General features: G+C 41.8%; 1 protein-coding gene across 1 annotated transcript in view; it reads right to left on the reverse strand.

The window, feature by feature from the left end:
* LOC110331231 (cation channel sperm-associated protein subunit gamma 2-like) overlaps positions 1-15,818 on the reverse strand; it is a 58,488-nt gene extending 42,670 nt beyond the window's left edge. The window contains exons 1-2 of the mRNA XM_021211685.1: positions 15,675-15,818; positions 15,174-15,353 (exon numbers count right to left, since the gene is read on the reverse strand). Coding sequence (XP_021067344.1) covers positions 15,174-15,353; positions 15,675-15,818 — 324 coding nt within the window. The remainder of the gene's footprint in view (positions 1-15,173; positions 15,354-15,674) is intronic.
* Positions 15,819-17,970: the final 2,152 nt, after the last annotated feature.

The following is a 17,970-nucleotide window of genomic DNA, read 5'->3' on the forward strand; positions in this document are numbered from 1 at the left end:
CCTAAGCGAACCGGAGCAAAGATGGCTCTCCTGGCAGCTCAGGCCTTGAGACTCCTCCCGGGAGGACACCCCTCCTTGGGCGGGAAAGGTGCCAGGTGACTGGAGCCAGAAATGGTATCTTTCCCAGAAGCTGTGTCGCTTCTGCAGGCTGCCCTCTCCCCGGCAGTTTCTGGTTCCAGTCATCTGGCACCTTTCCTGCCCGAGGAGAGGTGTCCGCCCGGGAGGAGTCTCAAGGCCTGAGCCAGAAGGAGAGCCATCTTTGCTCCAGTGCACTGCCAGGGAGAGGGCAGCCTGGAGAAGCGACGCAGCTTCTGGAAAAGATCCCGTTTCTGGTTCCAGTCATCTGGCACCTTTCCCGCCCGAAGAGTTTAAGCTTTCTATTTAGTTTCCTTCCTGTCCAAAAGAATAACTATTTGTAAATCATCCCCTAAAATGACAACATATCAACGATTCATAAAATGACCAAAACTATCCACCCCAACTTTCAGGGTGGTAGGACAGTCTTCTTATAACTGCTTCCTGCTGAATTTGGACCAAGAATTTCTGTTTGGGGGCCCAGATGTTGGAAAAATTGTTAAGTCAAAAGAAAGCTGGCTGATGTCTTTTGTTGTCCAGTCTTTATGTGCCAAGAAAGTTCATGGCTTAACCGAATTCCTGACTGGGACAGTGCAAAAGGCTAGATGAACTGAGCAGTCTTTTTTGAAGTTGTTCTAGAAGTAAGTCTCTGGAAAATGCTTCAGGAAGCTAGAACAGCAGCTCTTAGCATCTCAGAATCCCTGAGGGTGAATTCTGTCAGGGTTGCTCTCTTAGTCTTTCATTCTGCAACATACAAACATTATAAGCAATATATAGTTCTATAAAGATATTTATATGAAATGTGCAGGGTGTACAGATCAAATAAGGGTAAATGTTTGTTCTTTGAGCAAGTGAAAACCAACTGTCTTTTATGTTGTTTTTTGTTTGTTTGTTTGGTTTGGTTTGGTTTGGTTTTTTGAGACAGCATTTCTCTGCTTAGCCCTGGCTGTCCTGGAACTCACTCTGTAGACCAGGCTGGTCTTGAACTCAGAAATCTGCCTGCCTCTGCCTCCAAGTGCTGGGATTAAAGGCATGCACCACCACGCCCGCTCACAACTGTCTTTCTTTAAAGGTTAGTTTGATCATATAATCAAACTGTAATATGAATCTCCAGTCATGCCATATGTAAGGATGGTATATAATAATAAGTCATGAGAATTCTGTAGCCAACAAGATTTATTGGTCATGTAAGATGAAGTTCTGTCTGAAAACATATATATGTCCCAGTCAGTTTCAGGGTTGTTCCAATTGAGTGTTTAGTAATATGCATTACCAATATATTTGGTCCTTTTGATTTTCTCCTGTCTGTAGCTGAGAACTTCAGTGGATCTTCCTCTATCAAATCTGAACTTTATTACTTGGAAAGCGTCCAAAGCCTTTTATTTCTTATTAACACAAATACAGAGCCTCTCTCCCAGCACAGCATGTACTTTGTGTGGCAGTCTAAAGTCATTAAAGTATAGATTGATCTAATTTAGCAGCCCCTTTTTACCTAGGTTTGCTTTATTTTGACCTCTCATAGAGGGTACATAATACCATCATAACCACTGAATGTATAACTACCATCATTTTGATAATTTAAAACAACTAAAATTATTATTATTATATTCCTAGTAGTAGTAGCAGCAGCAGGAGCAGGAGCAGTGTTTATCGAGACAGGGAGGGTTTCTCTGTGTAGTTGGGGCTGACATAGATTTGCTGTTGATTAGGCTGGCCTGGAACTCACAAAGAACCTATTTGTCCCTGCCTTTGTTTCCTAAGTATTGAGATCAAAGGTCTGGATTGATTGATTTATCATCTATCTACTCTTGGAAGCATTTATATCAATTCTCATTTCTTTCTCTCTTCTTTAGAGATTAATATCTTTGATAATCTAAAACAATGTAAAACTATTACTATTTATTAAGACAGGGTTTCCCTATGTAGCCTGGGCTGACATAGATATGTTCTATAGATTAGGATGGGTTTGAACTCACAAGAAACCTTTCTGTCTCTGCCTTTGTCTCCCAATTATTAAGATCAATGGTGTGAATTTATTTATTTAATATGTATACACCTCCTTTTCTTAGTTTAATATCCTTCTCTATATTCAATTTCATTTAAATTCCCTTTTATTTACCGTATAAGCATATTCCCATAAGCATATTCCCAAGACATCATGCTCTGGTGTCATGCTGAGCTGTCACCATTTTCCCGTGGGGCCCACATTCAAGGAAACCAGTTGCTTAAGGTGGCATTGACACATCAATTCATGCTATTCTCTCTATTTTTTTATTGCAGGAGGCATGCCACCTGCTCTCCTCTCTCTGAGTGGCAGGATTTTGCCTGTTCTATTCCACAGCAGAGGCTTACAGCTGCATCTGCCCTTTGGCAAGTGATCAGTTCAGGGGCATAGCTGTACTATTCACACTTTAACTCCTGGAATCAGTCCCTGGAATCACTTTTGACAAACCAGCATGTATTTCAACCATTGCTGGAACTCTGCAAGCTTGGGGAGGAACCGACCTTGCTAGAGCCATTTCTCCCTGTCTTCTTATTCTTAATGTGACAGTGTGTTTTACTTAATAATCTGAAATCATTTTGTTAAAAGTGAGTTCTTGCACTCTTTGGTTCACCAGTTTGTAATAGTAGATATTTAGTCTCAAATTAGGGTTTCTACCCTGCTTTTGACCAGTCAGTCCCCACATAAAAGACACAACACTTTTATATTTATAATAACCCTTTATAGCATTAGAGCTGGACTGATGTGTACCCTCTAAACTATTAGTTTTTTTATCTCCCAACCAATAACCTCAAGTTATGACTTGACATGTTCTGGATGGGCAGCTCTTAATCCAATTGCTCAGCCCATATGTCCAGTTCTTAAGATCCCTTACCTCATGGCATCTTCCTTTGGTCCACCTCTAACCCTGAGTCCAAGAACCCCAAGCCCCACATCTCTCTCTTTTTCCCAGATATTGGCTGTAGGCATCTTTCTTCACCAATCAGGGATAACTTGGGGGGCAGGGAGAAGGCTACCTAGTGTCACTTGGGTTTACTATGGATTCTCTCATCCCTGGGGGCTGCCAGGCTTTGGAGGCCACTGTTTAGCATAACAATTTAGCAAAAGACCAAACCTCAAGAGCTGTGGTCAAATATCTAACCAGAAGTAACTTAAGGGAGGGTTGATTTTTGGCAGTTGAGAGGATTCAGCCCATCCCAGCAGGGAGGCATGCATGACTATGGGAACATGAGGTCATGTTCCTACCTGGAGCTTGAAAGCATGAAACTACGAGGAAACAGGGACAAACTAGGAAGTGGGACTAGACTCAAACCTTGGTGACCTTACCCACTGTGACTGACTTTCTCCATTTCCATCTTCCAAAACTTCCACAATGTTCTAAACTTAGGAGCCTAAGAGTGGGAGAAGTTTTTCACGTACAAGACACAATTGGGTAAGCATGTCAGAGTATTTTGAAAGAGGAACATTTGTAAATTGAGTTTAGTAAACTCAATTAGTTATTAATATGACCTGCCCAGCCCCCCCCATAATCAAAGCAGAGTCCTATGGATTTTTTTAAAAATCAGCTCTAGCACCATTATTGGGGTATTACCCATAATCTATATTTCTGTTCACTAGACTACTTCCCAGCTGCATTACCCAAGTTATTTGTTCTTTGAATCTCACCCACATGACTTTGGCTCCAGCAGTTCATCCTGGGAGGGTATTTTACTCAGGCATGTGCTCCTGGTCCATCACTTCTAATGAAGACATCTTGTTCCCTCTATCTCCTTCCTACTTCATTCTCCTTTCTACCTGTGACCCCCCCCCCCAGCTAGGTAACGGAAAACCCAGCTATCTCCATTCTGCTCCCCTCAGTAATTGTCTAGCCATTTTTATTTAATCAATAGTTTTAAATTAGGAAACAAGGTTTACACAACGAAAGCTGGCATGTGGGAGTGTGTTCATCCTGAGACAACCAGACCTTGGAGTACAGAATTTATTTATTTGAACACATATCAGCACTAGACCGTGTTGTGGGAAATATTAATAAGAGAATGACAAGTTTCCACACTATGCCCACCCACTCTCAGCCCCGAAGGTCTTTGGTTGACCTATTCTTATCTTGTGGAGACTCTCTGACTCAGCTCCAAAAATCTCTGCACCTAACTCACTAAGTTCCTACTGACGGGTCTCTACCACACCAGCCCAATGCTTCAAAAGCCCCACGGCCTTTGTGATGCACATCAGTTAAATCCACACTTTGCCATGTATCTTTTTCTCTTGAACCCTGACAAGCTGCTTTGTGAAGGAAAACACAACACAAACTTAGTTCAGAAACAACAGTAATTCAGTGTCTGGGCACAACAACTAAAATCTTAATCTTGCAAGTCTTATTAAATTTAAATCCTCTGGTGGAGAATCCTGATGGATCTACCATTGAAAATGGGAGACACTAGTAATTATTACATCTTGTCCTTACTATCCCCATCCAAAAGACCCTCTCTCCTTCCTGCTTCCTCTCTTCCCCTATCCAACCCAAAAGTCCCTCCTACTTGTCCAGTGATTGGCACCTTTATTCATTAGGGGATGGTTTACAAGAAGTCCCCTGAGTACCTGACTCACTCCTTGTCCCCAACCCCTCCCAAGAGACTGGAATTAATGTCAAAATACAAACAGCACCAGGCACATCCACGACGAGAATAATCCCTAACACTTCCCCCTTTTTGTCTACATAAAAAGGTTCTTTCTCTTACAATTCTAAATGACATACAGTAGGAACAAATATGAAACAATTATGAAAATCACCAAGTGAGAATTATATTTAAAGTCCAGTCTATCTGTATTTGGCAACTTTGGATAAAGTATTTTATTATCTATTCTATTTGGGTGAGTTTAGCGTTTCATTCCTAAATCATTTTCTATTATAACTTGTACTACTGAAGTAAAAACATACTCTTAAATCCTAAACAACGTAAGCTTAACTGTGAGCTTACAAACATCTAGTCTTCAACCCTATCTGAAACTTGAGAAGGAATAAATATTACCTTAGTATGCAGGAAGTGCCGCCAAGCAATGTCTAAAATTAAGAAATGACTGAGGATCTTGCTGCCTGAACAGTCCCCCAGAATTTCTCTAAAATATTGGAGCATCTACCTTCAGCATCCCGGCCCAAAATATGTGCCAGATCTTTAATAAAGCAGGAATTATGAAGGTCTGCTTACACTGTCTTGGCAGAGTTCAGCAATTGATTTTCCTCCATCATGTTTGCCCATTTCAGACAGCATTTTTTTCCAGTGGTCGGAGCAATGGTAATTTTTGCCTAGTGACAGCTTTCCACATTTGAAGCAATTCCATATGGAGGATTTCTGATGCTCTTGTCTTCTTCCAATTTGAATGGGTTGTTGCAGGCTTAGATTTTTGAAAACGATGTTAATAATGGTTCTTAAATGTTTTATCCTCTCTTCTAGCCCACCACCCACCAGAGGTAGTAGAAAGGAAAGGTTAATAGAGCAAAGAGGTATATGGGTTGTTTATAAATAGTTCTTTAGAGGTGATTCCAATCTTCGTTGTCAGGATATAAGCAGTTTAGTTCACTCAAATCAGCAACAGTAGCTCAATACATTCACAAACACTATTCGTGAATCAGCAGTGTCAGTTCAATCCAGAAGAAACTGCAAGGCTCTGCCAATCAGGCCATGTCTGTGGAAGTGACAAGAAGCTGCAGGAATATCACAAGAAGTTCTTTGGTGAGTTTTTCTCTCAAAGTCATGAAAAAAATGATCAGCAAAGAAGACAAATCAGTGAAAACCAGCATCAGCAAAGTCCAACAAAGACCAGCAAAAAGTTGCAAGGTAAACCAATGCCAGAGCATTGCCCACTGTCTGTTGGGTTTTACTTTACTCTTTATAAACATTATGTGTCCCCTCAAGCATCTGCTCCAGTAAAGCACCGCATGCCCCTTTTCTAGGCAGCTTCCAGAAAAATTTCCTCCCATGTATCTGCTTTATCAGAATATCCTCTCATAAGAGAGTCTCCACCCAAAATCACATGACACAACTGATTCTCCAAAGAAACCAGAAATTTCCACTTCAGGGTGCTGTCAGGAGCTGACATGTATTAATGTGAAAAAGGCCTTATATTAATAATAAGAAAACTTTAAATGTTATATTCTGTAAGTCTCTGAGGTTTTGGGAAAACATCTATCTATACACAGTATATCTGAATAGGAAAACTTTGTTTGTTTTTTGGCTATTTACTGTCCATTCAACCTAGGAAGCTTATTTTATGACGAACTAGTCTAGTATCTAACATTACCATGAGTTTGATTGCCTGATAATCAACTTGTATTTTTAATTGTCCTAAACAGTTTGTAATAGCAGTTTTTAAAGAGACTAGCTTTACATTACACCTTCAATTGAACTGTACAGATCCAATACCTTTTATAAGAATTGAAACATAATATAAAGTAAGTTGTAACAAAAATAACCTCAAATCTTATATCAATATATAAAAATCTATACTAATGTTTCAAAATATAACAGACATATATGTCAATATTAAAACATCATACCAATGTAACAAAATATGTCCTTAATATGTATCTATATACAAAGATATATACAAATATGAACTTATTGGTTATTAAATGCCCTTTGGATTAAGACTAGATTCAATAATTGACTCCATATTCCTATTTTACCTATTCTATTCCTATATCCACCTTTTTTCTTTTCAATCTCTTTTCCCCTACACAAGAAAGAAGGATAGAAAAAAGAAAAGGAAACAGAATTCCCTAAGCCTAACCTCCTATACCTTGTTTTCTCCTTGGTCAAAACCATTTAACAATCAACCCTTTTATAATGACAAGCATCTATCATCTAATAAAACAGTGAACAACCAAAACCTACCCATCTCACCTTAAGGGAATGGGATGCTGTGCCCTTAAAGCTCCTTCCTGTTGATTTGGAGCAAAGTATTTCTTTGGGGGACCCAAAGATTGGGAAAAGGGATGGCCTTAGGAAAGCTAGACGTAGCATCTGTTGTCCAGTCTCTGTATGCTCAGAAAGTTTAGGCACACATGAAGTCTTGTAAGGCTGGGTGAACTGAGGTTATCTAGAATCAGCAGCTTTCTTTGAAGCTGTTCTGGAAGCAAGTCTTTTGAGGAAACAGCATTGAAGCATTCTGAGGTAAGATTAGTCAGGAAGCTGGAACAGTTTATTCTTTGGTGTGCCCCCCCTTCAGCCTTGAGTTGGTTAAACAAACCTCTGGTTCCCTCCAGCCTCCTGTGGTTCAGAACTTTTAGGTAAAGCCTAAATCTACTCTCCTAATCTTGGATTATATGCTCCATGTTGGGTGTGCCCAGCTCTATCTCCTTCAGTAATTGGCTGTAGCCACCTTTATTTAATCAGTGGTTTTAAATTGGGTAGTGAGGTTTGCACAACAAAAGCTGAAGCAGTCAGATCTTGGGATACAGAATTTAACATTTGAATACATGACAGCATCAGACCAAAACCCACAAACATTCATGTTTGAAACTTGAAATTACATGGAAAATGAAATATGCATGGTGCCTAATTAACTTCTGTCAGCCTGACTGGTGGTCTGAGTGAAGATGATCCCCAGGTTTGAATACGTGGTCCTCAGTTGGTGGAACTATTTGAGAAGGATTAGGAGGTGTGTCCTTACTCATACTTCCTAGTGTGCCTCCCTCTCTGCCTCCTGTTGACAGGTCACTATGTGAGCTCATAGTTGCTGTTCTTGCCTCTGTGCCTTCATTCCACCAATACAGACTCGGAAACTATAAGCACAAGTAAGCCCTCTGAGACCACTAGCCAGATGGAATATCTTCCTTCGTAAATTGCCTTGCTCCTAATGTCTTCTCACAGCAATCTAAAAGTAACTAAGACACTGGCACAAGTGGGCTGGAGAGATGGCTCAGCAGGTAACACCACTGACTGCTCTTCCAAAGGTCCTGAGTTCAAATCCCAGTGACCACATGGTGGCTTAAAACCACCCATAATGGGATCTGATGCCCTCTTCTGGTGTGTCTGAAGACAGCTACAGTGTACTTATGTATACTAATAAATAAATCTTTAAGAAAAAAAGACACTGGCACAACCTAGAGACATCTTTTAAAATGTCTCAATTGAGCAATTATCTTTATCAAAATAATACATAGCCATGTGCATGATAGATTGCCTTGATTTTTCTTCATGCATGTAGGAAAGCTCATCCTATTGTCTGCAGGACCATTTCCTCTGAAAATGTTCTTGGATGGGCTGGAGAGATGGCTCAGCTGTCAAGAGCACTGACTGCTCTTGCAGAGGTTCTGAGTTTAAATCCCAACAACCACACGGTAGCTCACAACCATCTATAATGAGATCTATTGCCCTCTTCTGGTGTGTCTAAAGGCAACAACAGTGTACTTACACATAATAAGTAAATAAATCTTTTTTAAAAAGTTCTTGGACAATATAAAAAAACTACATGAGTATGAGCCAGAACATAAGCCTGCAAGAAGCATTCCTTTATGATTCTCACCTTCTGTGAGTGTTACAGCTCTGAGGGGAAAGGCTTCTTCAAAGTGTTACAGTTCTGAAGGGAAAGGTGTCCTGGCAGCTGAGAGCCAAATGTAGATGTGGCCACCAGCGGCCACAGGTCACTGGGCTCCTGAAAGGAAAGCTGGGGATGGATGGGAAGGATGGCGAGAGAAATAATGAGCCAAAACACAGTTCTCTGATAAAGGCTCAGTCTTTAATGCACAGCACTGAATTTATATGGGAAAACCCAAGACCCGTCCCTTTGTTTCAGCTGGGTTCCCTTGCTAGTTTCAGCTGGGTAGAATTGTAAAGTAGGCTCCTCAGCAGCTCAGCAGGCCGGGCAGTTCTCAGTTCTCTGGCAGGAAGATGTAAATGTAGCAAAGCCAGACTCCTGGCTCCAGTGTCTGAGGAGGTTTGTTTAACCAACTCAAGGCTGAAGGGGAGGCACACCAAAGAATACCACAAAGTCACACTCCACAACAAATCTCACATGAGATTTATTGGGAGGGAAGAACCCAGGAGGGCAGCTGCTTCTTCTCGCCAGGAAGTTTAGGTAGGCTCTTTATGGTGAAGGCCTCCCCCAAGTAGAGATCCTTGATGAAGGAGATGGTCCTTGCTTGTCCAAACTGCTTTACTTGATGGCAGATGTGAATGCATATGTTTTACTTGGGATAAACCAGGAATTACATACCTTTTTTCGGGAAGAAATCCAATATAATCCCTTCCCTTTGCCCAGCTCCCTGCTATCCACTCCTAGGACAGAAGGGCTGCTGTCCCTGGATGTCTCCCTCCTACTGCTGGATTCTTCCCTCCACTAAATTTCCTTCATGCGATTTATTCCATGGAGGGACTCATCAGAAGAAGCCAAGAACAAAAGAAGCAGAGAAGACTCAAAGAAGGAGCAGCGTTGAGACTTCTGAGTTCCCCAGCTCAGCTAGGGATCCCCTCCCCTGGAAGCTGCAATGCCTCTGCTGAGGAGGCTTCTGAAAGAAAATTAAATTTAAGATCTCTGATTTAGGTGGCTCATGCTGGTTAGTCAGAAAGTTCACAGGCCCAGGAAAAAGCAAAACAGGCCCAGGAATGTCCAGACAGGCCAGAACAAGCTGTTAAGACAGGCTGTTAAGTCGTTCCAGGAACTGGCTGGCCATAAAGATAGAGAAGGCATGCAAGGATGTCCGGACTATCTCAGCTGAGTCATGGGCCTCCTGGCTTAGCAACTCCCTCCCTGTCTCCAGCCCTCCTCCTGATTTGGGTCAAACATTAGCCAGATGCTCTGCTAACACAGATAAGCACCAGCCTTTTAGGATTGCCGTTACCCCGATCTGCATGTACTAATTGCAGATGTTTAAACTAACCAATTGTGTGAAACTGCACCAAATATGCCCTTACTCCCAACTCTTTTGTATATAAGCCCCTAGCCTCCGAGCTTCGGGGTCAATTCCTCTGTCTCCTGCATGAGATACATGTAGGCCCGGAGCTCCGATAATAAACTGCCTCATGCATTTGCATCAAGACGGTCTCTCATGTTTCTTGGGTGTGTGCCATTGTGAGACCTGAGTGGGGGATCTTCCCATGGGGGTCTTTCATTTCCTCTCAGAGATGTGTGGTTCCCCTTCCCTTGGAACACTATCCGACCTAAGAGATGTGTAATTCCTGGGCCCCTTCTTCTGGGATACCTTTCCCATCTCAAAGCTGTGTGGTTCCTGGGCTCCAGAGCCCTGGAACAGTTTTCCATCTGAGCAGGAACACTTACAGATATCCTGACAGTGAAGATCAATCCTGCCCCCCTCATCAGCAAGAAGTATTCTAATCACAGCATCTCACCCTTTATGACCTCTGACTTTATTCGGGGATGTCTTTCCTTTCTCTATATACTTTTTTTTCCCTTTCTTTTCTAGTGTTAGGGGGGTGAAATGGTGGAAGAAATAAGAAGCAACAAACTAGCAAAAAGGCAGCTACAAACCCTAGGCTGACTTCAGACTTGCAGCAATCTTCCTGACGTGTCCTGACGAGTACTGTGATTACAGATGTATCGTAGTATGTTCCGTTGTCAATATTGTTTTATTTATATAGTAAAGCTTGCTGAGGTTTGGTCTGTGGCTATATGCTATAATGCTAAATACTGGCCCCTGAGATCTGGTTGCCCCCTGACAAGGAGATCCTCATGTACACCAAGTAATGCTATGTAACATTGCTCCTTAATTTAAAACTATTTGTTGCATATATGCTGAGCAGAAGAAGGGGCTTTGGTTCCTGGGCTTGGAGGTCTGAGGCAGAGACCATGAGAAATGGAGGAGAGAAGAAGAAAGAAGATGTCATGAGGAGAGTATGCCATGACAGCCAGTCAGTTGTGGTAGATGTGGCCCAGGAGGAACAGGCCAAGTGATCTCACATTTATTGACAAGGAAGTAGCTAAAGTAACATAGAGGGTTGGTATTTGCCCAGCTCTAGTGCTTTAAGGCTTACAATAAATATAAAGGTTTTGTGTCTTTTATTTTGGAACTAAATGATCAAAGGTGGGGTAGAAACTCCAAAATAATTTTTAACACAATGAAACCTAAACCTTTTCCGTTGAGATTTCAGTTTAATCTTTATTACAAATGGTGTTTAGATATACTCTTAATTGTTTCTGCTGAATATTTCTGCTGAACTTCAAAGTACATATGGATCATTAAAACTATATCCATTCATCTTGCCTAGAACAGCAGCTTCCATTCATTCTAAATAGATGCACTGTGGACATAATGTGCAAAAGGTATCAGCCCTTACTCACTAAAGGAAACTGCAATTCATTCACATCAAAAGCTGATATATTATAATAAAGCACCAGTCCATGCTCCTCTTCTATAAACTTATTTTGCATAAATCTTTAACCTCCCTTTTAACCTACCACCCACCAGAGATAGTGGAGGGGGTATTTAGGATACAGGGAAAGTGAAACTATTTAGAAATAGTTCTTTGGAGCAAATCTAATCTGTGTTGTCAGGATATCAGAAGTTTAGTTCGCATGAATCAACAGCAGCAGCTCAATCCAGAAGTCTTGAAGCTTTGTTCTATGCCGTTTAGAAGTAGTTCTTTGGGGGTGATTTTAATCTCTAATTGTCAGGATACCAGCAGTCTAGTTCAGTAGTGTTTGGATAGCAAACATGAATCAGTAGTAGTGGCATGGCCAAGCAGAAGCAGCCATGCCTCCACCAAATCTGCACAAGTCAGCAGGAGTGACCAAGATCAGCAAGGATGCCAGGAGAAGTTCTCTGCCGTGCCTCTCTCAATGAAGTAAAGATCAGTGAAGATGAGAGACCAATGAAGCATAGTAAAGCTAGCGAGTTCCAGGACAGCCAGGGTTACACAGAGAAACCCTGTCTCAATTTTTTTTTCATTTTCTCTAACATTAACAATCTATATGCAATAGAAATAATTATAAGAACCATCACATTTTTTTTTTCGGTTTTTTCGAGACAGGGTTTCTCCGTGTAGCCCTGGCTGTCCTGGAACTCACTTCGTAGACCAGGCTGGCCTCGAACTCAGAAATCTGCCTGCCTCTGCCTCCTGAGTGCTGGGATTAAAGGCGTGTGCCACCACACATGGCTCATCACATTTTTTAAGATGGCTTATGTACAACATAGTCAACAATGGTCCAACAAAATAACCTTAAATTTCTCTCAATATACAATAATTACACAAAACATTAAATTTATATTAATATACAATAATTCAAACAAAACAACTTCATTTTTCTGTCAATATACAATAACTAAACAAAAACCTTAAATTTCTATTAATATACAATAATTAAACAAAAAGACTTTAAATTTTTATCAATCCCTGGTCATAACCAATAGCAACCTTCCACCTTAGATGTTAACAACTATTACACATCAAGCAACCAAAACTACCCACCCCAACTTAAGGGATTGGGACAGTGGACTTATATATATTTGCTTCCTGCTGAATTGGGATGAAGAATTCCTGTTTTGGAGCCCCAAGAAAAAAATGGTTAGTTTGAAAAAAGCTAGCCCAGTCTGTGTTTATCCAGTTGTGTATTGTCTGTCCAGTCTCTGGATTTTCCAGGTTCTGTGATCAATAAGGCAAAGATGTGAGACCAAGAAGCATCACACAGCTAGCTCTATAAATAAGCCACTCTCACAATCTGTTGAGTCCTATTTATACTCCCTCCAAACATCATGGGCCTTGCCTCATCACAAGTCTTGACTCAGCATGTAAGTCTTTTAGCAAAACTCCAAGTGAGTCTGTCTCAGCTGATATCACTTTGTCAATCCGGCCCCATTCTGCAGAAATAGCAAGAAGCTGCAGTATAACACTAACAGTTTTTTGTTTGTTTGTTGTTTGTTTGATGAGTTTCTCTCTATGGAGTCCCAACAAATGCAGCTCAACTACACAATGTAAGGTGGACCAATACATGTGTGTCCTTAGCAAAACATCCTTCATCACATATCCTTTCATGTGCTTGCTTTAGCAAAACATCCTTTCACCAGTGTCCACTTCAGGAAAAAAAATCCTTCAAGTGTTTACCCCACCAAAACACCATCTGACACAACTGACTTTCCAAAGGGCCCTTAAGTTTCCACTTCAATTGGGGATCTTCGAGCTTTCAATAATCTGATTGCTCTCATACATTTGGTATTTGCATTTTTAAATGCCAATATTTCTATCAATGACTGTCTGGTTTCAGGGTCTAATATGGCTCTTTTCACAGTTGAACCCAACTCTGTAAGAATTCTGTAAAGACTTCTCCAGAACCCTGTATTATTTTAGTAAATGTAGTAGATTCTCCACCCTCTCGCCCCAGGATCCTCAATTATATCCCAAGCTCTTAAAGCCGCAGCATGATATTGTTCAATTGCACCATCATTAGATTGGATTTGTTCTTGTAGGTCAGCATAACTCCCTTCACCAAGCAGCTGCTCTTTAGTAACATTTATCCCACGTGCTACATTTTGTTGTTCTGTTTTTGTGGTGGCTTCGTTGCCTCTACCATGAAAACCATTGTAATTGCTGTCCAGCTTCTAGAAAAGCTGATGCCAATCCCTTCCGATCTTGTGGGATAACCCTATGCTGTGTACTTAGCATTTAGCAGTTATTTAACAAAAGGAGAATGTAAGCTATATCATATAACAACCTCTTTAAAATGCTCTAGATCTAGCATTTCTATCAGATACCAGGTCAATTCATTATAGGCAGAGCCACGATCATTAGCACATATATGTTGTACAAAGACTGGGAAGGCTGAGGTAGCTGTGTAGGTCCAAGCAAATTCTCTGGTGGTGCACTTGGCAGAACACTATCCAGTTGTATCTTTCCGATTTCCTACTCTTCCTGGCCCCTAGTTTCACAGAGGTGTTCTGGGTGCTTGGCAGGGAGAGTATGTGGAGTAGGGCCCAGCAGCTGTTTACTGTCCAGCCTAGTTTGCTTCCAGCTTTCATCATGCAGTAAATCCCTGTTCTTATTCACCAAGGACGTTTTTCTCCTTCCATTTTTTTTTTTGAGAGGTCCTCTTTGTTTTCCAAATACTTCAGCCTCTGTCAGCAAATTCTCTAAGTGCATAGCCAACTCTGCGATCTTCTCTAGCAGAAAAGAATTGTTAGGGTTCTCCTTAAAGTTTTTCAAAATAGTATACATGAAAAATATGAAGCAAAACTTTTTTAAAAATCCTCTTTTGGGAGTAAGGCAGAAGACCACCTAGTTGCTATTTCACCAGTCTCCTTAAGCAACATTGCTAACCCCTCATAACCTGCCATTTCCTCTACATTAGAAGCAGAGTTACCCATTATGCCTAAGCCACCTTGGGCATCACCTGCTGGCTTCCATTTTTTCAAAAAAAGCCTACTTTTAATAAGGTTTCTTAAATTCTTTAACCTGTCTTAAAACCCACCACCCACCATAGGTAGTAGAAAATAAGGGTGATTCAGATTCAGGGGAAATGGACCTGTTTAGAAATAGTTCTTTGAAGCAACTCCAATCTGTATTGACAGGATATATACCAACAGTCCAGTTCAGTAGCATAAAGATAGCAAACATGAATCAGCACCGGTGGCATGACACAGCAGGAACAGCCAGGCCTCTGCTGAATCTGCACAAGTCAGCAGGAGCAACCAGGACCAGCAGGGACATTAGAAGTTCTCTTCGATGCTGCTCTCAACGAAGTGAGAGGAAGGAAGTGGGAGGGGGCAACTCAGCTTTCAACAAAGGACTATATGGCTCCCAGATAGGGGCTGTAAATGGCCTGGTTTATCTCAGCCTGGTCTCCAACATCTCCCCCTTTTTTCTTTATTAAAAGTTGGGGGGTGGCCATGAAAAGAGGGTCGGTGAAGCACCTTGTTTTAGGCCATGAGCTTGCACCCATGTCCAGCACCACAGGAACGAGGCCTTTTCAGGTCCTGGTTAAGCAAGGGCTCTGTCTTAGGTTATGCTGGGGGCGTTCCACAATATTCCCATCATTGAGTCTCCTTGCAGCCAAAAGGGGTGTGCATCTGGCTCACAGCACCTCAATATTCCCATCATTGGTAACTTCACAGCTTATGGCCCTCAGTCACTATTAGAAGCCAGGGGGTCACCCTCCTAGTATTGACATCTCCACAGCCTATGGAACCAAGAAGGCTCTGCATCTGCAGCAAGGGTGGAGAACTGAAGTGGCCAGCTGCTCTCTCTGCATCAGTGGAAGAGAGATCTTCTGCTGAGTCTTGGATGTCTAGCTGATGGTAGTGGACTGCAACTGATTTTAAAGCAGAATCAATCTGTGATTTAACGAAACTGGTTAATCTGTTAAAAGTCCAGGGGCCAAATGACAAAAGCAGCAGAATGCCCAAGAAAGGTCCCAGAATGGTGGGAAGCAAAGTGAAAAGCCAAGGAGAGGTAAAAAACCAATTCTGATACCAAGATTCTTGTTTTTCTCTAATATGCTTTCTTTCCTCTAGGCTAATCCTGACTTTTTCTATGCTATCTTGAACTAGGCCAGTCTTATCAGTGTAAAAACAACACTCTTCTTTGAGGGCTGCACAGTGTCCTCCTTTCTGCAGGAATACCAAATCAAGGCTTCGTCTGTTTTGCAACACTACCTCACACAAGGAGACTAAGTAATCTTTTAAGTTTCTCAAGCCTTTTTGTAGTTCCTGAATGTCTCTGTCCACCGTGAGGCTAAGCTGGGTGAACTGTGCAGACTGTTGTTGGGAGGAGACCAGGGAGGCAATACCCATCCCCATGCCTGCAGCACTCACACCAAGGACCACTGCTAAGGTTACCGAAGTAATAGACTCTCTCTTATTGCAGGGCAGGTTGTTGTCTTTATCCCAGAACTGGAATAAAGTCTGCATGATGCACTGTCAGCTTTGGGAAAAGTTGAATCAGGATACAGTAATCTCTGTGAGCTAAAAATGTCTGGGTGATCACATAAGGAGTAAGTCCAGTAGAACATGCCAAATAAGTACCATTAGGTGCTCCAAAGTGGTGAAAAGTGGCATTTACAACAATAGTCTGATTGCAAACCTCTAACAAGGCCTGAGGGGGGAGCATGGAGAGCCCCCAAAGGCACGAGCCCACACCTGACACCTGGCTCAGTGTGAGTCCTGTGCTGGCCTTGGGATGCCAGCCAAGCTTATGGATATCATTGGTTGCAATAACCGATCCAAATACTGCCACTCCTTCATAGAAAGGCATATGTAGAAATTTTTTTCTCAGGGTTTTTCTTCCCTGGATGAATTACATGGATTTATTAGGCATTCTGGAAGCCATCTAGCATTTTGTGCTTCTGAATCATAAATTCAGGCATGTACTTTGCCCCATATGAGGACCAGGTCTGGACCCTGCCATTTGTGGGACAGGGGGGCTCACCACATAGCTTCTGCATAATTATTGGCAGTTGAGGGTTGCCAGAGGCAATCTGCAGCAGATTTGCCTGGAGAATCATATGTAAGAAAATTTAAAACAAATAACGCATGATTTAAAAGAGTCTTAAAATTGCCAGAGAGAAGATATAGAATCCCTCCCCCCCCCCGACTGTAATTTGGAAAGCATGTTCTTAAGGGATCGATGAGTCCTTTCTACAATACCATGGCCTTGGGGGTTATAAGGAATGCCAGTAACATGCTTAAACCCCATTTGAGTACAAAATTGTTTGAAGCTGGAACTAGTATATCCTGGGTCATTATCTGTCTTAAAAATCTTGGGTTGTGGAGTAACCTCCAAGCAAGAGAGGACATGATTAATAACATGTTTAGTGGCCTCCCCAGTCTGTAGGGATACACAGATAAACCACTGAAAGTATCTACAGAAACATGAATATATTTTAACTTTTTAAAAGGAGCAAAGTGAGTCACATCTATCTGCCATAATTCACCAGGAACCAACCTGTGAGGATTGATTCCCACGTGTGGCTCAGGTAGAAGGGTCAGGTAGCGCTTACACTGCCAAACAATTTGTTTTGCCTGTTCATGGGTAATAGAAAATTTAAGTCTCAGGGTATGAGCATTCAGGTGATGTAGGTTGTGAGCCTGTTGAGCAGTGGCAAGAAGAGTGGTAGACAAGGCAGAAGCCACTATCTGGGTGGCCTGATCAACTACATTGTTGCCTTCAAACAACGGCCCAGGCAGACCAGAATGAGAACGTATATGAAAATAAAAAAAAGGATATTATGAGCAAGAATAAATTTCTGAAGCTTAGCAAACAACAGAGAGGCATTAGTGGAGGGGCGGATATATGGAACTGTCTCCAGAAGGGGAACAGAGGCAGCCACTTAGGCACTGTCTGTATACAGATTAAAAGGAGTTTTAGGCAAGAGTTCAAACACCCTAACAATGGCTGCTAGCTCCACAAGCTGTGCTGAGGAGAAGCCTGTTATAAAGCGTGAGATTTCTCCACTGATACTAAAAGCTGCGGTGCCCGTGGAAGAGCCATCCGTAAAAATTAATGCAGCTCCAGCAATTAGGGTCAACTTTAATCTCTTTGGGAAAACCACAGGCGTCCTGTGTAGGAATTGCACCAATTTATCAGCAGGACAATGATTGTCAATCACACCTTGAAAGGAGGTGCAATTAACTGCGCAATAATCACTGTGTTGAATTACCCACTGGACCTGGGATGTATCATAAGGAAGGACAATAATGTCAGGATCTTTACCAAAAAGCCTAAGTGCAGCTTCCCTGCCAAGGCACAGAATATGTGCGACCAGCTGAGGATATGTGGGCAGTACTCTAGAAGGAGAAGTTGGCAAATGGACCCAAAATAGAGGTTTAAGTTGCCATAAAAGGCCAGCGGGAGAAGAGTGTGTAGAGAAAACAAGGAACTGGAGAGGTAGATCTGCACAGAAATACCCAATATTTTGTTCATTGATAACACATTCTACCTTGGCCAGAGATA

The sequence above is a fragment of the Mus pahari genome, chromosome 1 (assembly GCF_900095145.1).
Source record: "Mus pahari chromosome 1, PAHARI_EIJ_v1.1, whole genome shotgun sequence".
In the NCBI taxonomy this organism is placed as follows: domain Eukaryota; kingdom Metazoa; phylum Chordata; class Mammalia; order Rodentia; family Muridae; genus Mus; species Mus pahari.